The sequence below is a fragment of the Alosa alosa genome, chromosome 4 (assembly GCF_017589495.1).
Source record: "Alosa alosa isolate M-15738 ecotype Scorff River chromosome 4, AALO_Geno_1.1, whole genome shotgun sequence".
Taxonomy (NCBI): domain Eukaryota; kingdom Metazoa; phylum Chordata; class Actinopteri; order Clupeiformes; family Clupeidae; genus Alosa; species Alosa alosa.
In genome coordinates this window covers 12,917,164-12,938,108 of record NC_063192.1, presented here as the reverse complement: position 1 = coordinate 12,938,108, position 20,945 = coordinate 12,917,164, and the positions used below count along the sequence as shown (strand labels likewise).

The window sequence follows — 20,945 nt, the reverse complement described above, 5'->3', positions numbered from 1 at the left end:
ACACACACACACACAGACACACACAAAACATGCACACACAGACACTATTTATTTTTAACTCTAAAGATAGTCCTCACACTCTCACTCTCCAATCCCAAAAAAGGCATGTTCCTCTGTTCTAGTGGGCAAATTTTAAATATGTTGCTTATTTGGTTTGTAAGATTGTCACAGATAACACCTTGTCTCTTCTATTCTCTCTGGATTCTGTAATTATGGTATTATTTTAAATATCTAAACGTAAAAATGCCTTATTCTTGGGGGCAGCCGTGGCCTACTGGTTAGCGCTTCGGATTTGTAACCGGAGGGTTGCCGGTTCGAACCCTGACCAGTAGGCATGGCTGAAGTGCCCTTGAGCAAGGCACCTAACCCCTCACTGCTCCCCGAGCGCCGCTGTAGCAGGCAGCTCACTGCGCCGGGATTAGTGTGTGCTTCACCTCACTGTGTGTTAACTGTGTGCTGAGTGTGTTTCACTAATTCACGGATTGGGATAAATGCAGAGACCAAATTTCCCTCACAGGATCAAAAGAGTATATATATAGTATATATAACACCCCAATCTGTTGAGAAAACATTGAAACACTGACACAGACACTCAGACATTAACATGATTCAAAGTAGGCCTATTTAGCAAACAAACTTTTATATGAAACTTATATATAAACTTTATACTTGAAATATATATATATATATATATATAAAGCCTTGGGAAACAAAACTCTGTATTTAAATTTTCGAAAATATAGTTTATTATTATTTACTAAACACCTCCATATAGAAAGTAAGAAAGTAAACATATAGCATTGGCACACTCATAAACAATATCTGAGAGTTGTCATTTGTGTTAATCAACAGGCCTCAGTGTGATCTGATGCTTCCTATCACACATACTGCACTGTAGTTGTTGTAATTAAATGATGAGAAGTCAGAGAGATAGCTTGTAATGTATGTAATGTATGTAATTTATGAGCATTAAGAGTGCAGGTTAGACATATGTTAGACTGCCATTAATTTAAAATATCTTATTGATAATTAATGAATCAGCAAAATCATCATTCTTCCTGTTCTTGTAAGAAAATGGCAAACTGTACATTTTAAAGAAAGCCTTGCATTCATTACACTACTGAAATGAATGTACATTATTTTGTTTTCCAAAAAAAGTGTTTGCTAGTTTGCTAAAGTACAAACACTTCTGCTGAAGAAGAATGCATACACAGAAAGTGCATTAAAGACTGGGGGCAGTTTTCTTTGAAAAGATTACATTAACAGAGCCATTATCTGTATTTAACCAACAGAGTCAGAGTATGATATTTAGGATAAATCTCAGAATGCAATGGATATTTTAGTGTGCTTTGTATTTTTTTTCAGTCTCTGACAAAAGTGTATCTTAAAACAAAGGAAATATATGAATGTATGCATGTATGTACCTCATCAACCCCATCATGTATGTAAGTGTGTACCACATCATGCAGTAATGGTGTACAAGCCATTTAAAAGTATTATTTTGGAGTAGAAGTGGACATGGTCAAAACTCCTCACTAAAATGTACAATCAGTAGTGCTGGTCCTCTGTAGTGGTCAGACTGTGTTCCTGTGAATCCTGGAGTCCTATGAGAGAAATACCCAACACATTTCACTTCCAGGCAACACAACTTCTCAAAGATTCCAAAGGATTTTTCTGTGCACTCACGCTGAAGCATCTGCAAAAGCAGATATATAGCTCCAGTTGAAAGGATTTATAGTGTCGTGTTTATGTCATGATCATTATGCAGTCCAAAATACAATGTAAATATATTTTAGCACCCCATAATTACAAACATAAACAGTAGACCATAATTCAAACATGGTAAGCAACCTGTACTTACCTAGTAACAATACACACTTTCGAGGACATTCCTTTGCAAAGCTAGAGTAAGCAACATAGCATTAGGTTTTTTGTTTTTACTAAATAGACAGGAAAGTTGAATATGGCACTTACTGTCTAGGTGGTGGCATTTTCTCTTAATTTGAGCTCTTGCTGTGCGGTTCAGGAGACAATGGCCTTTCGTCCTTGCCCCGCTCAAAGAGAATCTTCTTGCTTAAGATGTCCACATTCCTCAGGTCCTGGAGGGACAATTGCAACATCAGTAAAGCATTTTGGACATTTCTGGAACATTGGTTGGAATGGTTCATATCTATCTTTAGAAAAAACAATGATGTTACAAGCAATGTGTACTTCTCTAAATTATACTCAGAAATATTAACGGTATATAGAGATAAAAAAAAAAGTCTTTAGTAACAAACAGGTGAATACTGTGTGAGAAACTAAAAATTTTCAATAATGAATCTCAATCAACCTACATAAGTACATTTCACTCAAATAGACATATGTTTGTAAAACTGGGATAGTAGGAACTACAATTTTGCATATATCTTATTACAAGATATACAGTTCTTCAGCTTCCTGTATCATACTGTACATAAGATCTGATCAATAATGGACTTTTGCAATGATTACATCCCGGATGTTCATGATTTTCAGTAATGCTTGGCTGACTTGTCACTCATGCCTCATTTAAAGGGGACTTCACATTGCACGCTAAGTTGCTCTTGGTTGAGGTAATGTCCCAAAGATTTGTGTTTGTGTTTCATAGTGCAGCACTGCCGTTTGCGCGTACAATGTGAACTCCGCCTTACCCTTCAGAGGACTTCCTTTAGAAAACAGAGTAACAGTGCCCTCTAGCTGGTCTATCAGGCATTTATTAATAAAGATAAAATCATATCATATTTCATATTATTACACGGCTCTTCACAATGCAAGTAGAACGTTCCATTGACTTGAATGGGATTTCCCAAAGTTTTAGCGGTCATTATTTTCGACTAGAGGACCTTTGAAAAGAATAATGACCGCTGTCAATGGCAACGGAGTTTGTGATTCTAATTCAGGTCTTTCATATCACTCTGCAACTACTGGAACTTCATTCAAAAGTGAAAAGCAGACGGTTGATCAGCTGTGTTCTAAAGAATGTTTGCGTGTTGTTGCAAACTATTTGTTTCTCAGCAAAAGCCACGATGAACAGTAACAAATAGGTTATAGCCTAGGCTATATAGGCTAAATAGTCATATCGTGGGGAGTTTATTGTTTTGTTTTGGCAAGTAGCCGTGTAATAAGCGGGATAATGTATAGAACGCCGGTCATTATTGGGAAAATAAGTCCCTTCAGGCTCCGATGCGCGTTGGGGTTCGGTTCGCCCTGTCGGGACTTATTTTCCCAATAATGACCGGCGTTCTATACATTATCCCTTACTAAAACAATGCATATTAGGCCTTTAGTAGGCCTATTGTATACTAGTATAGCATAGTGACTAGCATAAATACTTACAGATGTGGTGGAAGTAGGGCTAGGCTTTGGTTGTTTCTGCAGCCAGCGATTAATCCGGTCAGAAATTCCAGATGAAAAGTTGCGAAAATCCTAAATGAGTGACAAAACCACAATGATTGCAAGTACTTGCCCAACAGATAATTTGAGCATTAGTAAAAAAAATGACTGTTTAGATCACTGACTGATCAGAGAGAGAGTCACACTAATGTATTGCCTTTGTATGGATACCAATACAAACAAACTGATATTTGCATAAACCATCAGTCAGAAAACAAACATATCAACAAACAGAAAACAAGATGGGTGTTGTATCTACGTTTCATCTATCAGTTTAGAATGTCGTCATTAACCAAACATGTTAAGTAAAAATGTATAGTTTGCTTGATACTCTTTGTTAAAGCTGTGCTACCTGTCTGCCCATTCCAGGCTCTTTCTGTCCCTTTGGCTGTTCACTCTCAAACAGATTCTTCTTTCTTAAGACTTCATCCATAAGAAACAGAGTCCTCTCTGGCTGATAGGGGGATTTACTTGTTTGTTTCTATAAAAGAGAGATCGATGAAAATCAATTATACAATGAACTGATTCAATGAATCAGTGTCACTTCAAATGCCAATATACATTTATATATAAAGCACATTTAAAAACAACAGTTTACCACAGTACTTTACAATCAATAAAAGCAAAACCATAACATAACATAACATAACATAACATCACATAACACAACATCACATAACATAACATAACATAACATAACTTATTACACGGCTCTTCACAAGGCAAGTAGAACGCTCCATTGGCTTGAATGGGATTTCCCAAAGTTCTACGGTAAAATATTTTCATCTAATTACCGCTGCAAACATATAATTACCGCTGTCAATGGCAACGGGTTTTGTGCTTCTGATACGTCTTGCATATCACTATGCAAGGACTGGAAGTTGAATAACATTTAAATTTCATGTCCTCATGTTCAGGTCATTACTGGGAAAATAAGTCCCTTCAGGGCGGAACAAGACCCCTCCGCTGCGCGTCTGGGTCCGGTTCGCCCTGTCGGGACTTATTTTCCCAATAATGACAGGCGTTCTATACATTATCCCTTACATAACATAGCATAGCATAACATAACATAACATCACATCACATCACATCACATCACATCACATCACATCACATCACATAACATCACATAACCGATAGAGAATCAGTATAAAAACGTAAACACACCTGTGAAGCCTGGGCAAGTCTCTCCATTTTTTCTTGGATTGAACGAGCTGATATTCTCTGTTTAGAGCTGAGCAATTAGCACCAAAAACAAACATTTATACATCAGAAAATCTGTTAGCAACAAAATTAAGGACACACATTTAACAGATGAAATACAAAAAGTGTGTGATGTAAGTACACAAGCAATGACCCCACTATAACTGATCATACACTTAAGTCCCCAGACACATTTATAATTATAAAACAATTGTTGTTCAATAAACAAAAAGCATTGCTGCATCTAGCATCAACCCTATTTAATGCTGCAGTCGTATTACACACATTACTTGTATATTTTTCTGTTATTTTTATTAAAAAGAAGAGCTTACTTTCTCTGAAACGGTGACTGTTGTTGCTCATCTTGATTCGGACTCTAAGAAAAAGAGTTATCTGTTAATGTACAGAACAAACCCAGCTTAAAACATGCAGCGATATGCCTCATGTTGAAAGAGAGAGCTCTCTCTACCTTGTTGGACTCAATTTTGCTTGTGACCCGAACACTTGCGCTGTTGAGGTAAATGAACATGACAGATAAGGCAAAATGTAGAGTTACTTCACATTTTATGGAGTCTCAAAACATTCAAGACTGCAACTTATTATACATACATTATATGCATAATAAGTTGCATATCAACTCATGAATTTCCCCTTGGGGATAAATAATTTATCTATCAATCTATCTATCTATCATACAGTACATCAAACACACACATTTGATGCCCCCAGCATACTGTAGCAATTACATTAATTGAATATCACCTTGAGCAGTGCATTAATGTAAACTCTTTGTAACTCTGTAGGCTACTGTAGATACGCGTTCAATAATTATGTATTTCAAGTACAGTACAGTAGGCCTACAACCGATGTTATAAATGTGAAAGTGAGTTACGTTACCTCCGTTGCAATGGCATGCTTTGCTCCTCTTGCTTCTTCAGCAACTGACATGAAACAAAAAGCAGATGTACTGTATTGCCGAATGGAGAATAAACTCATTTAATGTTGCATTTGCGTGCTTACATAGGCAAATATGAACCACATGCCTTTGACGAGTGAGGCAATGCCATATACAGCTAAACAGAAGGATATTGATGTTTCAAGCATCAAACACAGATGATTTAAATGATATTTCTTGTTCACACATTGACCTAGGCAAATTCTTGATAATGAGATACGGCCTGCAGTCTCCACACCATTACAGAGGCTGTCTATACTTGGATACTGCAGTGCTGCTGTATAAACAGAATAGCACACTGAACAGAACCCAGTTGAGTCATGTTGTTGCTTTGACTGATACATAAAGCTGAAACATTAAATAACTCAAGTCAAGTCAAAGCAATAACATGGCTTGACTAAGTTATTTTCTGTTGTTTTACAGTGTGACATACTAATAAGGTAACACTACTGTAAGCAAGAATGCAGTCTTCCATTCAACGTACTCAAATGGGACAAAACATTTACATTTATTCATTTACTGTAGCAGACACTTTTATCCAAAGCAACTTACGTATGTAAATTATATTACAAGGGCCATTGACTTAAGAACTTAAGTGCCTTGCTCAAGGGCACAGCGATGGAAGCTGGGAATTGAACCCACAACTTTTCTGGCTACTGCATGCTAGCCCAGCATCTTAACCACTAACCACTACGCCGGCACCCCACCACCACCACCACCACCACCACCGCCGCCTACCAAATTTGTCTACAACCATCAAAAAGGGCCATGCTACTACCCATGACAACAACATTACAGTTGGGTAATCCAAACTTTTCTCATCTGTAGTTCCCCGTTGGTCGAACGCGCTACCAATTCCTACCAGAACTATCTTCAAAAAACTCCTGAAGACCAAACTCTTCAGATAGTACCTCCTCTTCTAGCACTACCAACAACTACACATGCTAATTCTAGCACTTACCACCTGACTATGCCTCTTCTAGAACTATCACTTGATTCCATGTGAGTAGTACTTATTGCTGCACTAACATGTCCTTGTCGCACTATACATTGATTGTTTTCCTTTTTTGTAAGTCACTTTGGGTAAAAGCATCAGCTAAATTACTAAAAGTAAATGCTAAAAAATTTACTAAAAGTAAACATCACATTATGTTTAATCACAGGCATTCTGTGCACACATCGGCAAAATCAGAGACTCCATACTGCTTGCTGTAAGTCAGTGTGATATCAAAATAAGTTTGAAGCCATTATTTTAAGGTGTTGTGTTGCAATTACCCTGAAGGAGGTGGTTCTAGAACTTTGTCTTGTAAAGGCAGGTTTGGTTGTGGTCTCAATGCTGGCAGCTGTGCTATTCTGTCAGGAGACAAAGCACATTCCTTCATCATAATATTCACCTCACCACAGTCATTTGCTAACATGTGAACTATAGAATTCACCTCCAGGGGGTGCTATATCTTCAAGATTCAAGTGACAGAAGGTGAACTACAAAAGGCTTGAAGGGAGTGACAGTGACCTCACTAAACAGTTTAATGTTTGAATGCATATCAAACTTACTGGTGGTTATGCAATTACATTTCACAGGCCTTACAGTAGCCATTTCAATTACTTTACTTCAGTTTTAAACTCAGAGATTGTTGACTTTGAAACATCTGAATACATGATACTGACCTCGGCATCCCCATTTTGCGTGGGGCTTTGGGCGCCCCCAAAAGTGGGGCTGAATGGCCTCTGGGGTGCACTTCTGGGGCTGAGGGGAGAAACGAGCCTCTGTGGCGGTGACGCCGCCGGGCTTTTGTCAAAGGAGATGGAGAAGGAGCTGTGCAGACACATAAAACAGGAGAAGTGAACAAATGAAATTGATCATTATGGGTGTGTTGGTGGACTCTGTACTGGACAAAGGTGGCTTCAAACAAAAGCTGATAAAGAATAGTAATATTAATGGGCAGAGCTTGGCACTATCAAATTGTGTCAACTGTGGAGGTACTGAGAAATACACATTACCTGACAAACTTCCTGGACGTCTTCGTTGGAGTTGACTGGTCTGAATTTGCATTTCTGTTTTCATTCTATTTAGAACAGAAATATAAAATAAAATAAATAAAAATGAAGAAATTCACCTAAAGACATTGAACTGTTTGAGAAATGCTTTTGTTTTCCATAACCCAAATAGTGCCTCCCATGCTTGCGGTGCATTCACATCATGGCCCCTGACTTTGTTCTCTCTGTTAATGGTGTAGATGATTAAACACAGAGACTCAGTGGGTGGTATAGCAGATAACTGCCTCTCTGAGGGAGGTGAGGTGTGGAGTAAAGAGTGGGAAGCTCACACACCTCATGTAATTTAACCTGACACACTAACCCTGCCTTGTCTGCACACCACAGGGCATGACGCAGATAACACAAGACAGAGTTGTCGAGTCACACAGGAACAACTCACGGCTTGATCTGTTTTTTAAACAATTCGAATGCAAGGAGCCTGACATGATACACTGTATCACAGCTGAAGAACTTGGTCATTGTGCAACCATACGTCCTTAAAGGAACACAGTGGAATAATTTATATCTATGCCCTTTGGTGTCAATATTCAACACCATTTAGTGCTAAGATGGTACAGAGTCCTAAATTGACTAAAAGGGTCACAATCATACACGATTAACAATGTTACACAGTGCAATATCAAGTGTTCTGGGTGTGCACTGGCAATGTCAGAGACTTCAATCTCCATATTATAACTCAGAGTAGCATCAGAATGAGTCTGAAACTGTGATGTGTTCCTTTACATTTAAAACATTATCATCTAGGTAAACTACACCCATAAGTTACACAGTAACTTATACAAAGCAGTTGTGGTTATGCAGATGCATTATGCAATGTGTTATGTACTTTCCCACTGATACATTTGATAGTGTAAACAAGGTCAAAACAACATAGATTCTGAGAAGCTTACACAACCCATATGACTGCTTAATGCTCACAGAAGCAGCATCTACCCCCAGATGCTTCTGACAAGAAGACCAAAGCACTTTCCAGATCAGAAGCCAAATCGTGCACTGTTAGAAAACATCTAGCTTCCTAACTGATGAAACATGTTTACAATTAGATTGCAAGGAGCCTGACATGTTTACAAATGTGTACAGACGTACAACTCCCTCACCTGATGAAATATTTTTACAAATGTGTACAGACGTACAACTCCCTCACCTCACCTGATGAAATATATTTACAAATGTGTTTACAAATGTATGACCAGACGTACGCCTCCCTCACCTGAGCCTCCCCAGTGGAGTGGCTGGATTGGCTCCTGCTGTGGGAGCTGCTGGTGCTGGCAGGACTAGCGGGGCTTTTGGGGCTTGTGGGGCTGGTAGGTCTGTCCCGGTCCAGCAGGATGCGGAGGGGGTTGATCAGGGCCTCCGTCAGGTCCACGTCCCCCAGCAGCTCGACCCTGGGCTGGGCCTCTGGACCGCCCTCCTCTGGCCCCTCTTCCTCCTCCTGCTTCTGCCGCCGCAGCGTCTCCACGTGCCGGGCCCTCCGCCGTTCGTCGCGCAGGCGTAGCATCTCCACAAAGTCCTCCTGCATGGCACTTTCATCCTTGTCTCCTTGGTCAGAAGGCTCCGGCTGGGCACTGCTCGCACTGATGGGCATTAAGTAATACATCACAAATTAGTCATTGTTTATTGCTATTTGTGGTTTGGCTGCAATGTATCTAAATAGTCATGCTAATAAAGCATCAATGAATGTGACATTCTTTAACTTTGACCAAAAATGTTAGCCAGCTAGCTCAGCTGGCAAGTTGCGACACCTGGTGCACTATTACATTAAATATCAATTCCCCAGAGATGTACGAGATTTCTGGGGCCCCTGCTGATAGAGCCCCTGAACTATAGGAATATGCCTTCACAGCAACACACTATAGCATTTGCCTATAAAGGATATACATCTTGTGTGCATGAGTAGGGCTGCAACTAACGATTATTTTCAATTAATCTGTTGATTATTTTCTTGATTAATCAATTAGTTATTGGATTGATAAAATGTCATCAGTGTTCCAAAAGCCCATCCCAAATGCCTTGTTTTGTCCATTTAGTTTACTGTAAAAGAGGTTTAAGTAAAGAAGCTGTTATCAAAGATTTTATGGTGTTTTCTTTTAGAAATGACACACAATGATTAACTCATAACCAAAATAGTTGCCAATTAATTTAATAGTTGAAAACTAATCGAATAATCAATTAATTGTTGCAGCCCTAATAAGGAGTGTCCCTTTTCCTTTATATGTTTACAAAATTGTGATGAATATGCATTGTTCTCAAACAGACAAACACATCTCACTGTTTGCTTGTGTTGAAGTGGCCCTGCTTCCTGGTACCAAGAAGCTCTGAGACATCCATTCTATAGGGTCAGAGAGCCCAACAGCAATTTATACGATTTCAGTAAATACATCCTTTACATTTCCCAAAGTTAGTCTCCATAGTCCCAAAGTGTCTCAGTGTGATCAAGCAATAGTTAATGTGATTGCACAACAATACGAAGCTGCACTAGTCTGCATGCATGGATGTTTTCTGACCTCCTGGAGCCTTGGCTCTTCTCACTAGCAAGGCCCTCCTCTTCATCAGGGTCTGCACTGACGCTGGGATCTCGCGTCTTCCTCCGGCGCTCCCGTTCCAGCTCCTCCTCGTCCTCCATAGTCCACTGCCGAGCCAGACTAAGAGCCCAGCAAAGGTGGAAAAAATAACATGTGTGAGTTGATTTGGTGTACCTGTAGTAAGTTGAAGTAAGCAGTCCCTTCCACTGCTGCATTGTTGCATTGGCTTTGTTGTTGGAGCTCACTGTGCCAACACAGATGTGTCCTTCCTTAATGAAGTGTCACTTTGATTTGTTTGATTCACTGATGTACAAATTGTACAACATGTACAATGATGAAATGCATTTATTTCAGACACCACATACCGCCATACTATTTACTTAAAAATCACATAAAACACACCATCTCCCAAATGCCCATATAACTCTGAGTATCCTGCATCTATAGGCTACTTTGTCACTCTAACAACTGTTATTGTTGCAGACAGCCAGCAGTTAAGTTCCTCTGGCGGAACTGCACTCAATGTTTTGCTCCTCTGGAACTGAAGGGTTAGTCTAGCGTGAAAAACAGTGGCATAGCATAATGTTCCACTAAATTACATCATTGCACAAAGTGCTACACCTGTCAGAGAAACGCAAGTTCAGCTCTCTGTGCGTGGGTGTGCTTTCATACTCACAAGTGGTCTAACCGTATGGGCAATTAACTCTAGCTTTTCACAACACAATGACATGATTGTGTTCCTTTACGAAACTGAATCTGTTAAATCTGACTAAGCCAGGCTGACTAAAATAGCACGAACGTGACATGCTCTTTAATTACGCAAGTTATTCGTTAATTCAGATTAAGTCAGTATTTTAATCATTAATTCATAGACAATTAATGTGTTATCTGTGGCTGTGAGTGGATTAGATTTCTAATACTACTTCTATACCCAGAAGTAGGGCAACAAAACGAAAGCTGCATTTGGCAGTCCGACGTCCACAGGTAGCCTAATAGGCTAGGTGTTTCACGTTATTTTAAAACAGAAAACCATCACTGGAGTATTTCCAGAATTGCTGCATTATAACTATGTACACAATCTTATCAAAATACAAGCATAGCTCCTTGTTGTGAGTTAAGTCTCCTGCCAATAAAATACCTGCGCTACAATAAAGATGGTAAAAAAGAGCAAAACAACCTACCTAGACAGTGCAGACCAATTCTTCCGACTGACAGACATATTTCCTCTTTTTTTATCCAAAACTTTAGTATTTGGAATCTCTCATATGCAGGAGTGTCTCAAACAAGTCCTGTCAGTAGTCGACGAAAGACAACACTGCACATCTACCTTTACCCCGCAGCTTTGGGCAGGTCACATGACCGAACGGCGCTATTGTAAAAGCAGTTAATGTCATAGAATGCAAAATCATTTTATGACTTGGGCAATCAGACGGCATTTTCCTTTATTGGCCTGAATGGTTTCCCCTTAAGTTGTTCGAGGTTATGTGGACTAGCAGTATTTTTTTTCCCAAAACAAAAACAGCCACAAATAATTCATTTGTGAAGAATGACAAGAATCGGGCTTTATGCAGATGTGATTTCATGAAAATTAGATCAGAAAATCAGAAAAAGAGCCAAATGAGAAACACTAAGAAAACGTGCCCATGAATTCATAGGAAAGAAAAAAATAATAAACTTAAGGTCATAGGTTCAGAATCTATAGTGTCAAGCAGCCAGTGACTCAGTCATGTTTACTTTTCATCTCAGAACCACACCTTTATTATAAGTGTCTATTGTACTTTGACCGGGTCAATGTGTTCATGTATGGGACATCTCTGAAGGGGATTTCAAAAGAGCGAAGAAGCACAATAGCTGCACTTACAACTTGACTACAAAAAGCCCACACACAATGTGCTGATTTCTATTATGATAATAGCACAAATCCTAATTACACTTGGATCATAATAGGACAATGATGCTGTCATCAGAGATATCCTCAGCAATGAACAAAGAATGTGGATGTGCTTCATTCATTTATTCATTCATTCATTCATCCATTCATTCATTCATTCATTCATTTATTCATTCATTTACTCACTCACTGACTCATTCACTCATCTTCATAATTGTGACTAATCCACAACTGTGAATGTTAGAATCAAATACATTATGACAACACATGCAGTTATACAGTAGGCCTAGCTGTTCTGTTTGACCATGCTCTTCATGGCTTCTGAATTCCATATTTTACGGCATACTCTGACAATTTCTTGTCTCTTTCTCTGTCATGCCAGCCATGATGCTTTCAAGCCTCATATATGCGGCTGAAATTAAAAGCTCAAATTTGCATTGTCCAAATGTTGCTTCCATTACTAGCAGGCCCTATGCTGAGATATGGCCAAAGCAAATAGACATGACGGAAGTCACAGCTTCATTGAAAACTGGCATTGTGTGTCTTATCACAATTTACCATCGTTACCTCCTTGGTAGTCAGCTGTTGTACTGTGGGTTTTGCATGCAAATGGATAAGGCAGTGAAGTCATGAAGTTTTAGCAGAGCGGTTTAAAATGTCCATGCAAAACAGGTTTGCCTTCTACCTAACACCTTTCCTATTTGCACAAGAGACTGCCTCTAAAAAGAGGCTTGTGCTGGTTTCTACCATTCCCTTTTATAGATACTGTTTTAGGTTTAGGAAGCCACTGTTCCACCCAGTCACTGTGCTTTTGATATCCTGAAGTTACCATTGTATTATTCAGAGCATTCCCCCTGTTTGATGTGTTGTGATTCTTAGCTTTACACATAAATAAATGAATCACCAACTAGCCAATATAGAAAAAGAGGTCAAGTTTTTTTTATATGAGTATAATTATATCAAGTTTGGATCATATTCACAGACACATGACACTCTGAAATAGCTTGATTGCTGTGGCAGATAAGAAAAAGGTCCACTGTGAGTTCCAGAAAAGAAGCTGGATGGACGCTTATCAGTTCTTCTGGCACCAATGGAAATCCTGTGACCTACAAAAGACCAATGGGAGACATGAAAATCAAAGCAACCTTATATGTAAAGACTCTCATCCAAAGCAACCTATAAGTAGCTAAGGCATAAATCATGATGTGTGCTAAATCAAATCCCTAAAGTTAGGGCAGCCAACAACTTTTCCTATTGGATTAGCAACGTTAGTGCTTTGTTTTGTCTTGTTCTGATACCTCATAAAATAGATTCTTAAAATGCAGGCTGTGATGCTTACTGGTTTCATGTAATGGTTTCACAGCAAATGGCATGTGGAGATATGCCCCAATATACAACCCCAAATCAGAAAAAGTTGGGACGTTGTGTAAAATGCAAATAAAGACAGAATGTGATAAACCCATATTTAGCAGCAAAAATGACATAGACAACATATCAAATGTTGAAAATGAAAAATGATTCAACTATCATGGAAAATATATGTTCATTTTGATACCAGCAGCATGTTTCAAAGACAGTAGTATTTCTGTATCATACAATTGTGGCCGTTGTATGGTAAAGTTTACACTACCATTTTTGAATTGAGTATCCAACTGCTCATGGACAATGGTAATCAGGTTTTCCTGAGCTCATACAATGATTTTCTTTACAGAAACAGGTCTGGTTTTGATGCAGTGCCATCTGAGGTCCAAAAAACCAAAGCCATCCAATATTGTTTTTCAGCTCTATCCCTTGTTTACAAATATTTCTTTGGATTCTCTGAATATCTTAATGACATTATGGACTGTAGATGATTAACTCCCCAAATACTTCACAATTTCATGTTAAGAAGCATAAAATAACATTGTGTCATCATTTGTCCACATAGGTTTACACAGAGTAGTGTTCATTTTGTCACCTATTTTTAATTTAGTCTTAGTCTTAGTCTTGTGACGAAATGTCCTTTTTAGTCTTTGTCATATTTAGTCATTGAAATATCATTTTTGTTAGTCAAGTTTTAGTCGACTAAAAGTCTCGTCATTTTAGTCTAGTTTTAGTCAAAAGAAAACTAAAGGTATGTTAGTCTTAGTCAGTTTTAGTCAACACATTTTAGTCTTTTTTTTTATAACAAATTATTTCTGATTACCATTTGAGTCAAATAGTGTTTCACACATCTCAATTTTCCAACAATATTGTGTGTCCACAGGGCTACTTGTCTGTTATAATGACTCATTCTGATTTTTTGTCAGTCAGTATGTTTACATGCACAGGTAAGTCGAGCTACAGTTATAGCTCGGCTGGGATTTGACCATAGACAGTAAAAGATTTGACTGGACCACTGTCATATAAAGTAGACCAGTGTTTCTCAAAGTGTGGTCGAGGGGATCACTGGTGGTCCATAAGCTATCCCAAGTAGTCCGCAAGCAGATGTAGTAAAATATAATATAGATGAGTTGTTTGCAATATTGAACCAACTTGTATGTAAAAACAGTTCTGCAACACTATCTATGTAAGATATGCCAGTTTAAATCATACAGTATGAATCTACACAATAAGCAAAGTCCAAAGACAATAAGCAAGGTGGTTCAGTGAGTAGGCCTATTGTGTAGACTAATTACAGGCTACTGTTGAAGTAGTTTTTTTAGCTAGGGTTAGTTTGTGGTCCTGAAACTGAAAAAGTTTGAGAAACACTGTCATAGGCCAAAGTATTAATGTTTTACTCCGCCTCACTAGATGGCGATATGCGCCCAAACAACACATTCCCCAAACACTCTCCATCTTAGCCATAGCTAACTTGCTAGCGAACTTTCCATATTAGCTTACTTGCTAGCAAACTTTGCATCATCAGTCTAACTAGTTAAATAGTTGACATTACCTGATGAACATTTTCGTATGGACATTCTGGGGGATGTTAATTTGTATGAGAGAAGCTTCAACTTCTGGGTATGTGGCATAAAGCTTAGGTAGTTAGCTTGCTAACTCTGGCAGAAATCTCCAATGTTCTTGTTCCATGTAGTTTCGTGTTGCAGCCACAGGGTTGCAGCAACAGCACATAGACTAGCCTACAGGAAAGCTGTTGCGTATGAACTCATTATCAACGGAATATTTTGAAAACATAACAGCTAGATATTCTGTCTTCTCATTTTGTAGACGAAAATGAAGAGAGATTTTATCTTAGTTTTTATTTCATGCAAAACATTTTAGTCTCGTCTTTTTTCATCAACAATAATGCATCTTAAGATAGTCTTAGTCAGTGTTTCAGGACATTCCTGCCGTCTCATCATCGTCTCGTCTTAGTCATGAAAAAAAAGGTCGTTGACGAACATATTTCCTCTCGTCTCGTCTGACGAAATTAACACTAACACAGAGTGATGAATACCCCTACATCTTTATTTCTAAGAGACCTTGCCTCTCTGGGATGCTCCTTTTCATACTCAATCATGTTGCCAGTTACCTTAATTAGTTGTGAAACATTCCTCCTTTTGTATCTTAATCATTACACAACTTTTCCAACATTTTGTTACCCCCGTCCCAACTTTTTTTGAAACATGTTGCTGGTCGGCAATTCCACGCAAAACTGTCACATCCATAATGCTAATCCGTTATGGATGTGACAGGTTTGCGCGGAACTGCCCTGGTATTAAATTCAAAATTAATATATTCCATGAAATAGTCAAATTTGCGATTTTCTGTGTCCTTTTTACAACAAAATATGAGTTTACGATATTTGCAGATTATCACATTCTGTTTTTATTCACAACGCCCCAACCTTTTCTGATTTGGGGTTGTAAACAGTGTGATTATGTGATTATGAACCCTGATTATCTAGTGACTCTCTCTAACCACTCTCTCCTTACTTCAGGTGCAGCAGCCTCACTGGGTTGGACTCTTGGCCGCATCAAACATCTTCTTCCTGCCCTCCATGCCGGACATAGCCTCCACGTTCTTCCTCCAGTCACTATCCTCCACTGGCCTTTTCTGCACAAGGAAGAAAGATATAAGAAATTATTAATTTAGGGGGAACGGTCCACGGGCGTATACTGGCTGGTAGAAATATTGGGTGGGCAACAAAGCAAAGCGGTCAGATTGGATCAAAGTGGATATTAACACAAACAGCAGGTTGAGATGAGGCTTTAGGGCTAAGTATTCCAGAGCTTGATACAGTAACAGTGAGAATGAACTTACAGAAGGTTTCAAAGTACAGAGTGTGCTTATAAAGCTTATCAGCAATTTAAAGCTCGATATGCATCACAATAGTGATAGATAGAAGATATTGAACAGTCTTATTGCAGTGCGAACAAAGGATTTTCTGAAACGTTCTGTTCTGCAGCTCAGCGAGCGTAGCCTCCTAAAATCCACTTCCATCTTCTTGGTTTTAGCAGTGTTGAAGTGAAGACAGCGCTTACTGCATCAGTCCCTAAAATCCTCCACCAGGTCCCTGTACTCCTTCTCCTGTCCACCCCTAACACAGGCCACAATAGCTGTGTCGTCAGAATATTTCTGTATGTGGCAGGACTCTGAGTTGTATTTAAAGTCTGCTGTATATAGAGTGAACAGGAAAGGGGCCAAAACAGTCCCCTGTGGAGCACCAGTGCTGCTACTGACCATCCCAGAGACACAGCTATTAAGCCTGACGTACTGTGGCCGCTCGGTCAGGTAGTTTGTAATCCAGGTTGTCAGGGAGCAATCCACTCCCATCCCTTCTAATTTGTCTCGCAGTATGAGGGGCTGTATTGTGTTAAAAGCACTTGAAATGTCGGCTTAGGCCCGCTGGAGCATGTAAAGAACTGCGTCCTCCACTCAATGTGCTGCTGATAGGCAGGGGTCAAGCGCATCAGTGACCTCTGACCTTAGGAACCGAAGGACCAGACACTCTAGAGTCTTCATAATATGTGGCCACAGGTCGGTAGTCATTTAACTCAGCCGGGCGCCCCACTTTGGGGACCAGAACGAGACAAGATGTTTTCCACTGCAAGACATCAGTAAACAGCCTAATTATGTGGACCTTTGTTGGATTCTAGGCCTTGATGCTATACTTTATTGCATTCAACTTACACTACACAAAACTATGCAGAAATCTATATTTCAAATAAAACTTAGTTAGCAGTTAGCAGTTATTTACAACTGCTTAAACACAATTTCACAATACAGCCATGGTGGCAGCAACAAAGGGGGGATTTTCGTTCATGTCATTGTTTGTTTTATTTTGTCTGGCTGTCGGCAAATAGACATAAAAAAAGATTTCCCAGATAACTCCACACCAGTTGGACAGGTCTGTAACAACAACTGGATCCAAAAACTGGCTCAAATAGTGGCAAATGTAGAAGCACATCTCCACAACCACCATGCTGTTTTTGTCACAGCAGCCTGACCTTCTTTGCACTCCCCGCACCCTACATTATGCTCCACATAATCGCCTAGCAGGGACGAAAACTCCTCAGGAACAAGTCTCTTTGTGTGCCGCGCCCATGCTGTATTTCAACCCATCTGTCTCCTGGTGTCCAAACAATCTGAGAGTGATGTCATTAGTGTCTCCGAGGAGTGCTAAGCTCTGGGCGATGCTCAGTGGAGTCCAGGCCCAAGATTGGGTGGCAGTGGACGATGTCAAATGCAACACCAGAGGGATTGTATTACAGGTGTGTTATAAGAATCTGTAGCCTATCTGAGGAGATTTACAATGATCTTTTCTGTTGTCGACTGTTCACCCAGAAGGCATGAGGGCAGTGATTAAAGTGAAAGAAACGTATCAACCACCAACTCTTTATCATATTTAAGACCACACTCACATACAGCACCCTGCTCACTGGTTTTACAGGATATTATTCCGAACACACACACACACAGGCATGCACAAGGTCACACACACACACACACACACACACACACACACACACACAGACACACATACCTCCTTTGAGTCCTCCTTTTTGACGGACTTCAGGTTAGCGCGGAGATCCATGGACACTTTGTGTTTGGATCCGAGCAGGGAGCGAAGAATGGCGTCTGCAGACACCCTCACCCTCCTGAGCGGGGGCCTCTTGAACTTCCCCCTCAGGTCAAGCACCTTGATGTTAAGATCCTTGATCTATTTAGTGGTTAGCATTCAGAAGAAAATGTGTCTGAAGATTATGAATATAAGTCTATATCATAACTAGCACACAGCATAAAGTAGCCATTTACGGCCATGCTTTTGTACAACATATATTGAGTCAGCTGTATTATAACTTCCATGCAGTGCAGTGCCACTGTGACAAACTGTACAACTACATACATTACCACAACACTTTATTAGCTCTGTATATTTACAGTTTACAATTCAATAGTTTTTGCTCATAAAATATTAAGATGGCAATTAAGATGGCAGGTAAAGAAAGGACATACATTCTGTGACAGGATGCCTATATTCTAACTTTATTGACAGCACAGGCAGGATGATGTTTGAGTTGTGGTACCTCACGAGTATGGAGATTGACTTTAGCCTCAATGTCATAACGTTCTTCATCCACAACAACAATCTTTGAATGGAGCTCCTCACAGAGTTTCTGAGAAAGCAATGGAAACCAATGACTACCTTAGACCTACTGCTAGTTACACCCAAACTAGATAGACTTTATACAGTACACTGGGCTTAACAAAACTGGAAGCTTTCAATTTGTGCACTGGAGAAAAATCTACCCAGTATTGACAAAACAATCAATCAATGTAACTGAAAATAGGCTTTTGTTTATGATATTTGCCTTTGCACCCTATTGGCTGATACTTATGTGTGAATAGCGTGGTTTGAGCAACTACCTGCAGGTCAGCAAATGATATGCCACTGGTTTTGAGAGGGGGAACCCTCTCAGCCAAATATCTCTGCTTCTCTTCCTCCTTATCCAGAATCTCCTGCTCAAGTTCCTCCTTTGCTTTTGCCACCAGCAAACTCTGCAGAGTACACACACACACACACACACACACAACATAGCCATAATACTGCAGCTATTCTTTTCACATTTTTTAACTCTTCTCACTGAGTCAGTCTGGACTTGACTGCCCTCTAGTGCCTGTAACTGGTTATGGAAGCATGTGCTTTACATACCTTGAGCATCAGCTTCCGTGAAGCTGAGATCTTTGGCTTCCTCTGGAGAAAACAGATGTATATTTGTCTCAATAAAAATACATATTTTATGATATTAATATTGTCTCCAAATATCAAAATATTGCTGACTTACCTCTTGGCTGTAAAGAGAAAAATAGACACACACTTAATCAGGTTTGGATAACACTACAGTTCTCAAATAGAAAAGCAAAATGTATAAAAGATATACAGCTTATGTATGAGAATTTCTACTTACGGTTGCTCTGGCATGTTGCACTGTGTGGATTACTGAAAGATAACAATAAACTTCATCACTGTCAGCACCAAACAGGTGCTGTGCACTCCACATGAGGACAACCAAATAACCAAGCATGTGGAAGGTATGTCATCTTTTTCTTTGTCATAATTGTTTCAAGATGTGTAATGAACAGTTCTAGTCAAGAAAAAGAGAGATATGAGATGATATTAGATATTTGTTGTTACCAAACTCATCTTCTGAGAAGATATGAGTCTGAATTTGCATTTGAGTCAAGAAATATCCTGAGTAAAGACTGTATAGCCTAATTAGAACACACTCAAATAAATGTTTTGTAGGACAGTCTTTCGTTGTGAAATGTTCTCTTCAGTTATGCAGAGCTCATTATCCTCCACCAATTGTTGTTGCATCCTGGAATGATCGAGCCCCCCGTCCCTAAAAAAGAAAGCCATCACAACTGACCCAAAGACATGTGGGAGTTTAAAGGCTTTCCTGGGACTTTGAACAATTCCAGAGAGATTGCCATCACCTGCTTGGTGCCACGGATTATCTCCCACTCTGGAATCTGGAGTGGTCTAACACCAGAAATAGATGCCCAGCCTGTCCTGGACAGATACACTGATGAACAATGGACAGGGCTGGCGCAGGGTTTGATTCTAGAGCCACAAATGTCAGCATCACTCTCTAGAGATGTGGTTAACTCTCTGAACCCCCTCTCTACTGTGGTACTGGCAGTGGACAGGTACGTATAGGGTAGTGTTACAGGACAACCAAACCCTCTCAAACACAAGTCCATTCATTATAATCTCAATGCTGCATTTGAACATACAAAGATTAATGCATGACATGCCGTAACTAGATAAAACATAATCTGTACTGTAAATGAATAGAGCAAACGTATCATAGCAAATAAAGGCTAAACTTCAAATTCAATTTCCTTAAGCTGTTTTGGTTTGTCCTAAAACAAGAAGAATGTTTCTAATTATTTGTCAAGATATTCACACATCTTAAAAAAGTGAATTGTGTGGTTTATTTGCCCTGAAAAGTCTCAATCCATCCAAATTACATTAAATATACCGGTAACCAGGTAATGTGTAACTCAGTACAGTAACTCATCAATTCAGCTGCATTCGATCTCCCATCAGATGGCCTACTGGAAAGCGGGTATTACATTTAAAATAAAATAAAAAAATTACATTAGACAATAAAATCCTACCTTTCTGTGGAGAGGAATGCTGGTCAGGGGTGTCTTCAGAAGAGCAAAATAGAGGGGAATGACTGTGTCCCACTATTTAACCATTGGCTCCCTTTGTCTTTCTGATCTGCCAGTGGAGGGTATTTTTAGAAAACTCCACTCTCCCTCTCCCCTTTTTAACTCCCTTTCCAACACACATCGAATCAGACTCACTTACTTACTCTCACTCACCCTTACTCTCTCTCCATCTCTCTCTCTCTCTCTCTCTCTCTCTCTCTCACACACACACACACATACACACACACACGGGGGGCAGAAGACAGGGCTGGGGGAT

General features: G+C 39.5%; 2 protein-coding genes across 6 annotated transcripts; both read right to left on the bottom strand.

Moving 5' to 3' along the window:
* Positions 1-722: 722 nt before the first annotated feature.
* lad1 (ladinin) lies at positions 723-11,478 on the bottom strand. Of its 4 annotated transcripts, none has more exons than XR_007193339.1 (16): positions 11,334-11,478; positions 10,135-10,272; positions 9,900-9,959; positions 8,841-9,204; positions 7,574-7,638; positions 7,241-7,388; positions 6,848-6,925; positions 5,515-5,558; positions 5,087-5,126; positions 4,950-4,993; positions 4,582-4,648; positions 3,767-3,895; positions 3,358-3,447; positions 1,975-2,099; positions 1,862-1,902; positions 723-1,604 (listed from the first exon to the last, which is right to left on the bottom strand). XR_007193339.1 is itself a non-coding variant. In XM_048240930.1 (15 exons), the coding sequence occupies exons 1-14, from the start codon at positions 11,369-11,371 to the stop codon at positions 1,998-2,000; spliced, it is 1,407 nt and encodes a 468-aa protein (XP_048096887.1). In that variant the 5' UTR covers positions 11,372-11,476; the 3' UTR covers positions 723-1,604; positions 1,975-1,997. The 4 variants fall into 4 exon arrangements, 2 of the variants coding, with proteins under 2 accessions (XP_048096887.1, XP_048096888.1); XR_007193340.1 differs by lacking the exon at positions 723-1,604 and adding an exon at positions 1,632-1,696; XM_048240930.1 differs by lacking the exon at positions 1,862-1,902 and having other exon boundaries at positions 11,334-11,476.
* A 1,524-nt stretch (positions 11,479-13,002) lies between these two features.
* Positions 13,003-20,718, bottom strand: tnni1a (troponin I type 1a (skeletal, slow)). Of its 2 annotated transcripts, none has more exons than XM_048240927.1 (9): positions 20,633-20,718; positions 19,417-19,448; positions 19,294-19,300; positions 19,161-19,202; positions 18,875-19,006; positions 18,535-18,624; positions 17,991-18,167; positions 15,940-16,060; positions 13,003-13,149 (listed from the first exon to the last, which is right to left on the bottom strand). In XM_048240927.1, the coding sequence occupies exons 2-8, from the start codon at positions 19,428-19,430 to the stop codon at positions 15,956-15,958; spliced, it is 567 nt and encodes a 188-aa protein (XP_048096884.1). In that variant the 5' UTR covers positions 19,431-19,448; positions 20,633-20,718; the 3' UTR covers positions 13,003-13,149; positions 15,940-15,955. The 2 variants fall into 2 exon arrangements, with proteins under 2 accessions (XP_048096884.1, XP_048096886.1); XM_048240929.1 differs by having other exon boundaries at positions 19,417-19,593; positions 20,633-20,684.
* Positions 20,719-20,945: the final 227 nt, after the last annotated feature.